This window comes from Bidens hawaiensis, unplaced genomic scaffold, assembly GCF_021521415.1.
Source record: "Bidens hawaiensis isolate Kalapana, Puna unplaced genomic scaffold, B.hawaiensis_p1.1 tig00013428_1, whole genome shotgun sequence".
In the NCBI taxonomy this organism is placed as follows: Eukaryota; Viridiplantae; Streptophyta; class Magnoliopsida; order Asterales; family Asteraceae; genus Bidens; species Bidens hawaiensis.
Genome location: NW_027492139.1, coordinates 473,736 through 482,825, shown reverse-complemented (window position 1 = coordinate 482,825; position 9,090 = coordinate 473,736). Strand labels below are relative to the sequence as shown.

The window sequence follows — 9,090 nt, the reverse complement described above, 5'->3', positions numbered from 1 at the left end:
AGTTCTATCTTATATAACATGTTCCTCTAGTTTTATAGTTATATGAAATAATTCTTGGTAAATTATTTTAAAACTAACAAATTTCTGTAAAAAATAATAATAAATAATAATTCACCTATAGAATGTTAATATGAAAAGTGAGATTCAACTAAAAATATAACGATAAGTGTAAATAAATGTGAAGATTTTATATTTAAAAACTGGTATACACAGCATGACAGTTATGAACTTATAACTTATAACCTATATATATGTTTCAACTTTCGAGTTAGCATAACATCCATCTCATCTTTTTTTACCCAAACATATACCATGATAAACTTATCAAATAATACACTTAATATGACTATACCAAAATATATAAACCCAAAATCAAGTTTTTGTATAATTAAAATGTGACAGCTGACTGACTGACTGACTAACCATGTTTGGAACTAGAGGCTGAAGCCATATTCACAGCCTCCCCATGTGAGAATCTTTGCAACTGTATCATTTTCGCGTAACACCCGTCCGGGTAATTCTTCAACAGGTGCGAGTGGGACCCTTGCTCCGCCACCTTCCCGTCATCAATCACTGCAATCACATGAGCATTCCTTATAGTCGATAACCGGTGTGCTACAACAATAGTCGTTTTTCCCGAGCATACACGTTCAATAGCCTCTTGTATGCATTTCTCTGACTCGGCGTCTAGTGCACTTGTGGCCTCGTCTAGCAACATTATTTCAGCTTTTCTTAAAAACGCCCTTGCGATGGCGACTCTTTGTTTTTGACCACCCGAAAGCTGCACCCCTCGTTCCCCGACAAATGTTTTGTAGCCGTCTGGTAATGCGGAGATGAATTTGTGAGCATTGGCTAGGGTGGCAGCTTCGATGATGTCAGACTCGGTTGCAAACTCGTGTCCATACGCGATGTTGTCGTAGATTGTTGTGGCAAATAGGCACGGTTCTTGAGGGACGGACGCAATGTGGCGCCTTAACGCCTTTAAATTGTATTTCCTTATATCCTTTCCGTCTATCATCACGCGACCGGACGACGGTTCGTAGAATCTTTGTATTAACGCCACGACCGAACTCTTCCCGCAACCGCTTGGGCCCACCAGGGCGAGGGTTTTCCCGGCACGAGCTCGTAGGCAGAGGTCACGGAACACGGGGACGTCCGGGCGAGTCGGGTAAGAAAAGTCAACATGCTTGAGTTCGACTTCACCTCGGAGACGGTCCGGGACGGGGATGGAATCTACCTCATCCGGCTCTATCTCGGTTTTCCGGTCAAGAAGGTCGAAAACCGACTTCATGGCTCGACCACCTTTGATAAAGTCAGGAGCAAGGGTTAGTGTCTCGGCTGCACCATTTGCGGAGACCATGAGAACCATGAACACGCGTATCGTCTTTGAGAAATCGGAGATCCCGTGCTTAACAAGCCAAGACGCGTACCAAAGGCCGATAGCATATGAAGCGTAAAGCAAAAACTGTGCTATCCCGAACCCACTCCCGGCTATCTGTCCCTTCCAGAAGCATTTACGAAGCGGTTTCTCAAGACTTATTGTAAAAAGATTGACTATTTTATCCTCCGAGTTGAAAGCGGCCACGGTTCGCATATTGGCGACCGCCTCCCCGGCTAGCTGTGTTGCTTTCGCATGGGCCCCTTCCAAGTCACCCGAAAATCCTTGCATGAACATTTTCTGTCAAAAAAAAATAAAAACAATTAAAAAATATGGTAAGCGATTAAAACTCGTTTTCTGCGAATATAACACACAGACCTGCAAAACAGTGGCTGCAACCACGAGTGGGAAAACTGCAACAAGAACAAGTGCTAGTCGCCACTGAAGAACGAAACCGGCGGTGCATGCCACCAACATGAGGGCAGAGTTCTGCATAATAACTGAGATTCGATCGCCTATTGCTGACCGAACATTATTAGCATCAAGAGACAACCGAGCAGCAACTCTCGAGCTCTCATTCTCCTTCTGGTCAAACCACGCCATTTCATTCTTCAAGACCGCAGCCAGCATTTTCTCCCGTACGCGTTTGGTCAGGTTTTCACCAACCACATCCCAGAAATAATGCTGCAAAGTGTTGAAAATGAGTGCAGCCGATGACACACCGATTAACAGATAACAGTATTTTCCGATTTCTCTAATCATGTAGGCGTCGTCTGGGTTGTAGTATACACTCAGGACGGCACTTAAGACGTAAGCAAAGAATGCGCTAAGGGACCCACAAATCACGGACCCCACTGAACCGATTAAAGCGTAGGTCCATTCAGGCGAGTTCATTTTTGCCAGACGCCAAAAGGAACTTGCTTGCACCTTAAACGGAAGCTTCTCGTGGCGGTAGCTAGGATAGTTACCTTCAACTGATAGGCTAAAGTCGGATGTCGAGAAATCTGATAACCGTCGGGAGTATGGTGATCTACCGTAAGACGAGTTCCGAGTGATTATTGGTGAACTCACTGAGTTCCTTGCACTAGAAGGCCTAAAAGATAAAAATAAAATAAAAACCATAAGTGAGCAAATCTAGATTACTAGTACAGTTTTGACTTTTTAAGTCAAACCAGCCATTGGCCAATTAGAATTTAAAAAATGAAAAATTTTAATGATATTTCTATATTTAAAAAATTCACATCACAGTCAAATAAATCTCATCAATTAGCCCTTAAAAGTCAAATTATAAACAAAACCAAGTTGCAAGAGCTAAAGTTTGACTTTTGAGGTCAAACCAACCAATTTGCAAAGAGATAATAAATTGATAAGAATCTTATCACTAACTTAAGATTTAGCATGTCCATTGTACTATGATAAAGTTCAATGTATCATTAAAGTTTTTATCATTTGATATAATCCGTACGAACTAAATCAGTTCCGTTGACTTTTAAAAAAAAGTCAAAGTCTAGTGAGCAATTCAAATGAGATAAAAAAAACTACCTTGCACTACTCTTTCTTGCATTATTCAAAGCCGTTTCATGTGCGATTTCTTGCATCTTTATAAGCTTAGCATAAACACCAGTTTCACCCTTTGCAAAAAGCTCATCATGAGTCCCCATTTCCAACACACCACCTTGCTGTAAAACCACCACAAGATCCGCCTTCCGGATGGTGGAGAGACGGTGGGCGATCACAAGAGTTGTCCTCCCGATCATGAACCGATCCAACGCCTCTTGAACCAACTTTTCAGACTCAGAATCCAAAGCACTCGTTGCTTCGTCTAAAAGCAAGATTGCTGGATTCTTTAACATTGCCCGCGCTATTGCTATTCTCTGCTTTTGACCACCTGATAGTTGTAACCCCCTCTCCCCAACCTACCAAAAAAAATATTATTTTTTATAAAAATCAAATCTTTAAAATAACTTCAAGAATTGATCGAAAAAAGTCAAAAAACAGAAATAAATACTTCCTTTTTTTATTATTTATCTAATCTTTAATCTTGCATTATTTTCTTTATATATCCGCTTAAAATGCTCCTGGAGTCCTGGTCAAACTAAATATCTGATTTTGCTCTTAATTATTATTTACTTAACTTTATAATTCATCTTAGAGTTTGACTTTTCGGTCAACCACTCTCATGCTTAGGATTGTGAGTTGGCACGTGCACTGTTGACTCAAAAAGCATGTTGTGTTAATATATCATCTCCATTAATTAATGTGCTTAATTAAAGAAAATTTTGCCTCCCCCCACAGTTTGACTTTTTGAACCAAAAGCTAGGTTTTTTGGTTGACCAAATGTCTCATTCACCGAATTAGTACAATGTAATAATGTTGCAACCAAAAAGCAATACACTTTATCATGTTTTTCAACTTTCTAGGCAAAGTGATTATATTTTTTACCCCCCAACATACTCCACACAAGTAGGGCCCTCACTTAGGCTGAGGGGTGTGGAGCGCTAGGAAGGGCGCAAGAGGCCGGACGCTCGCGCCCCGGGGCGCGAGCACCACACCACCGAGGCGCGATAGGGGCGCGAGAGGGGCGCGAGAGCGGAAAACGAGGCAGGCGCCAGGGTGCTAGCGGCTGAGAATGGCGCAAGAGTTTTCTTGGAAAGGGTGAATAGCCGTTGGGGGGTGTTTTATTTAAAAAAAAAAACGTTTTTTTTTCCTATATATAATAACAAACCCATTTCAACACCCATATCAAACCTATTTCCAACTCGATTTTGTTTCTCTGTATTAAACATATATCAAACCCAAACCAATATCACATACCACACCCAAAACCCGAAATCACCCCATCTTCCAAACCTTTTTTTAAAAACATGGCTGGAAATTGGTACCCAAACCTAGAATCAGATTACAGTTACGACGATTTATGGTCGGCACCGGACCAACCGATGTTTTATTCGGGGTCGCAACAACCATCCGGCTTTCAACCATCCAACATACAACCGTCTCCTAACTTTGTAGTTCCGAAGACACAAGAACCAGAACCAGAAGGTGAAGCTGCGGGACAAAGAAGACGCGTCCACCGGAAAAAACAAGTTGCAACGGACGGGTCGGGTTCGGCTTCGACCGGAAGGGCGAAACGGAAAATCACTCCGTGGTCATCGGATGAGAAGGAAGCCCTGTGTCGGGCTTGGATAGTCACTTCTGAGGATCGGCGTTGCGGTAATTGTTTTAACGTTTTTAAAAATGATTTTTAATAAAAAAGTTACCAAAAAAAGTTAAATGACTTACAAATTTATTTATGCATTTTGCAGCGGACTACCAAAAGAGCAAGGTCTTTTGGACAAAGGTTAGGGAGACGTTCTATTCGCTCGTTGGGAGTACAGAGCGGACCGCCGATATGATTTCGGGTCGGTGGACCGAAATCAGAAAATTTGTCGGCTTGTTTACTAATCTGTTCAACAGGAACGCCGGTCGTATGAGACCAAGTGGCAGTGACGATTTGGCGGTTTATAATTTCACTGTCGAAGAGTGGAGGCAGGAGTGCCTGCGGAGGTATGGGACGGTGAAGACGTGGGACGATGTAAAGGTGTGGGAGAGGTTGAGAAGGTGTTCTAAGTGGGTTGAGCTGGTGGCGCCGGACGTTGATGCGGAAGTAGGGCCGAAACGGACTAAAACTAGTTCGTCTGGAGCGTACAGCACTTCCGCCGGGTCGGATTGCCGGGTTGGATTCGACCTAAACGTTGCGGGGGAGGAAACGTCTTCACCGCCGAGGAGGCGGCCATTGGGAAGGGACGCCAGGGGGAAAAAACCGGCTGAGGGGGAAGCCGTAAACATCAACGATCTTGTTGAATCCCTCAATAAATTCAACAAAACCATGGAGGTGGTCTCTATTGACAAAAAGGAAAAAAAAAGAATGAGAGATTTGGACTTCCTTGCAAGAGACTTCAGCCACCTAAATCCGGTCGACCAAATGCTAATGGAAAAACAAAAGGAACGTATCCGGAAGAGGTTGATCGAAGAAGACGAAGCCGAATAATAAGAATAATGTTTTTCTTTAGTACTTTAATTTTTTTTTATATATTAATGTGTTTTTTTAATTAATGTGTGTTTTTTTAAATAATTTCTTGTTTTTTTAATAATACGTTTTTTTAATACATTTATAAAAAAATAAAAAAATAAACCGCTCGCGCCCCCTCTCGCGCCCCTCCACACCATGGCCCGGGGCGCTATCACCACTACCAACACCCATCTTATCAAGTTTCTCTCTCTGCCACACGTCACAATATTATTGGCTGGCGCCCCCACTCACGCCCCCTCTCGCGCCCCCCACACCCCTCAGCCTTACACCATTACATGAACAAGAAGAAAACAAGTGGTCCCGGTATAAAATGACCAAAATACCCTTCGGTTCAAATGTGGACTAACCTGAGTATCATAGGCGTCGGGTAGTTTAATAATAAACGAATGAGCGTTGGAAACACGAGCCGCTTCCTCAATCTCGACCATGGATGCATCGGGTCGACCCAAAAGTATGTTTTCTTGAATGGTTGTAGCAAAAAGTGCTGGCTCTTGGCTAACCAACCCCATTTGTTGTCTTAACCACTTCAATTTAAGTTCTTTAATGTCATGTCCATCAAGCATTACTTGTCCTGTAAAAGAGTCAAATTTGTACAAAAATATTCATTTTCTGTACAAAATAAAATTCTATTATCATACTGAAGAGTCATTATCAATACCTGAAGTAGGATCATAAAACCTTTCAATGAGGGAAACCACTGTGCTTTTTCCAGAGCCACTGCTTCCAACCAAAGCAATGGTCTTTCCAGCAGGAACACTTAAACTAAAGTTATTTAGAATTTTGACATCTGGTCTTGAAGGGTATGCAAAGTTGACATTTTTTAGTTCCACAAGTCCAGAAACCGAGTCCAACTCGACACCTGATTCCGCGTTTTTGTCGACGCTTGGTTTATGATCGATTATTTGAAAGATTTTCGCTGCAGCCACTCGAGCTTTCGCAAATGCGGACATACTCGGGGCGGATTGGCCTAAAGCACTGTAGACATTTATAATTAAATAAATGAAATATGATAAGAAAAAAAGGTGATTTGAATAAATGTGAAATTGGAGAACTTACAGTCCACCTATCATGACAGAAAACATGGTAGCAATAGCGAGCCCGCCATTTGTGTGATTGTTTCTAACGAGATAGCCTCCATACCATAAAAGAAGTGCATAGCAACAAAAGACAGTAAAATATGTTGCACCTAATCCAAATCCTTTAGAAAATCCACTTTTGTACCCAAGTTTTTGTGATATCTTTAATGCGGACGAATAAGCTTGTAATGCTCTTGATTCATCAACGTATGCCAAAACGGTCCGAATTTGTACAATCGTCTGCAAAATCGGATAAATTAAAAAAATTCCCAGATGGTAAGACAATGTTTTTATTTCTTTTATAAACAATAATAATAATATCATATTTCTTGATTTAGCTCAAGTTTATCATAACAGATCAAGGTTCAATCTTTTTATTAGGAAACTTGGTTTCTTGATTAGGAAAACTTGTTGGTTTCTTGTTTTAGCTCAAGTCATTAAACAAAATAGGAAAGTTATTTCATCTATCCAGATAATGAGAAAGCTAGAAAGGTATGCTTTAATGTTAAGCAATATTCATCTGATGAACAGTGAAAATTATGCTACTTGTTTCTAAAAAGTAGTCTAAAGAAGGGAAAAAGAATAAATTTTTATAAAGTAAAACAATGAAAAACAGAGTAATTTGATGGTGGCTCACCTGCTCAGCAATGTTTCCAGCTTGTGAAAGAGCATCTTGACTCTTGGCAGAGAGTTTAGCTAATGTGGTGGTGTGAATACCTCCTATTACTGCAATAAGTGGCACCACTGCTAGTGTTACCAGTGCCAACTGCCAAACTGCTGTGAATCCCACCACAAATCCAGAAACAAATGTTGCCATGTAATGTATGAAATTTCCCAACTGCCATACAACACACAGTCATATAGTGATCATAAATCCCAAAAAAAAAATTGATTTTTAGTTTTACCTTCTCACTAATGGCATCTTGAACCATAACAGCATCAGTGTTGATAGCAAACACAACATCAGAAGTTCTAACTTCAGTGTCAAAGAACTGAATGTCTTGACTCAGTGCAGCTTCTAAATATTTGATCCTCATTTTTGTTGATTGTCTTTCACCTGTATACATCCAACATGATATCTCTGCCAAAAAAAAAATGTTTTTCCATCATTTTCAAGAATCTTTAAGAAAAAAAACCCTAGATTTATAAGTTATAACAAGATTAAGACCTGCCCATGAAGAAGCCCATATTGCAGCACCAACCACAAGAAAGTAAAATGCATACTACAAACATAAAAAAACCCATCAAGAAAAAAACAAACTTGAACAAAAAACTGAAAAAAAATAAAATCTTTTTAATAAAGCTGTTACCTTTAACACTTCTTGGCTCATTTGATCAATATTATTTGCATTGGACCCAAATGAATTAACAAGATCAGCAAAGAATCTGAGGAAAATAGGCAAAGAACAGCCATGAACAAAAGCACCAAGTGTACCAATTCCCATCAACACATAATCCAACCCATCTGCAAATCTAAACAACTCCCCAAACCCAACTGCTGGTGGTGCACTCTCCTTCTTATCTTTCTTCCCATTTTGCCCCTCACCTTCCATTGGTGGTGTAATACTCTGTTGGGTGGTTTGTGGTTCTTCAGAAAGTGTGTCCAAGTTTTGATTTTGATTTGGGGTTTCAGAAACAAGCTCAAGGCCTTGCATTTCAGACCATTTCCAGTGCTCTCTGCCTTTCTTTATTATCTCCTCTTGGGATTCTTGCATTTCTTTTCTTTTATTGTACAAATTCTTTATTATCTTTCTCTCTCTTGGTTTGTCCCTTTTACTTCTCTCACTCTGAATAGAATCGGAATTAAAGTGTTTGTGGAGAGTGGATTTATTTTGTTTTTGTTTCCTGTTTTAACTTCACCTTTTTTATCACTTTTACCCAAATTTTTACTGAATAGACTCTAGTGTGTCAACAACCGACCGGGAGGAGTGGTTAACGGTAATAACTATCAGTAATAACCTTTTTTATTACGGCCAACGAATCATTTAAATATCGGTAAATGACTAAATTCACAATATCGGAATACACTTGCTTAGGACCTGGGGTGGCCCCGGCCCCCTGTTTTTTACGTATTAGTGTAAAATTACCGGTTTTCGTCCGAAATATTTTATACGTAGTGTAAATGTAACTGTTTTCGGCCAAAAAATTTTATACGCAGTGTAAAGCCATTTTTGGCCGAATTTTTTTATATATAGTGTATATTTAGTCATTTTCGGCCGTAATTTTTTTTATACGTAGTGTAACATTCAGCCGTTTTCGGCCACATTCAGCCGTTTTCGGCCGGAATTTTTTAATACATAGTGTAATTTACTCGTTTTTAGCCGAAACTTTTTATACGCATTGTAAAGTTAACCGTAAAATTGAGACTGGCCTCCCCCCCCCCCCCCCCCCCGGTGTCTTAATCCAAGCTTCACCATTGCTCGTGAACACTCGGCAGAAGGCAGTTCAAGGATCCAACTAGTAACGTCTCGTCTAGCCGCTCATCATCATCATCATCATCATCATCATCATCATCATGGTGCCGCTTAATGAAACTAAATGCCCGGAAAAGAAATCGAATATGT

At 40.4% G+C, this 9,090-nt stretch overlaps 1 protein-coding gene across 1 annotated transcript; it reads right to left on the bottom strand.

Annotated features, from left to right (window-relative positions):
* Positions 1 to 248: 248 nt before the first annotated feature.
* On the bottom strand, positions 249 to 8,307 carry LOC143544140 (ABC transporter B family member 1). The gene is made up of 10 exons (XM_077036298.1): positions 7,837 to 8,307; positions 7,695 to 7,749; positions 7,432 to 7,607; positions 7,164 to 7,364; positions 6,507 to 6,766; positions 6,109 to 6,425; positions 5,798 to 6,021; positions 2,921 to 3,294; positions 1,757 to 2,471; positions 249 to 1,678 (listed from the first exon to the last, which is right to left on the bottom strand). The coding sequence occupies exons 1-10, from the start codon at positions 8,239 to 8,241 to the stop codon at positions 419 to 421; spliced, it is 3,987 nt and encodes a 1,328-aa protein (XP_076892413.1). The 5' UTR covers positions 8,242 to 8,307; the 3' UTR covers positions 249 to 418.
* Between the last annotated feature and the right edge of the window lie 783 nt (positions 8,308 to 9,090).

What these genes read in the sequence shown, in the direction of transcription:
- LOC143544140 (XM_077036298.1), bottom strand. Translation starts at nt 8,241, where the DNA reads ATGCAAGAATCCCAAGAGGAGATAATAAAGAAAGGCAGAGAGCACTGG. An exon ending in CTGGAAACATTGCTGAGCAG is followed by an intron (nt 6,767 to 7,163) that starts GTGAGCCACCAT and finishes CCGATTTTGCAG; the next exon opens with ACGATTGTACAAATTCGGAC. An exon ending in GCAAGAAAGAGTAGTGCAAG is followed by an intron (nt 2,472 to 2,920) that starts GTAGTTTTTTTT and finishes TTTATCTTTTAG; the next exon opens with GCCTTCTAGTGCAAGGAACT.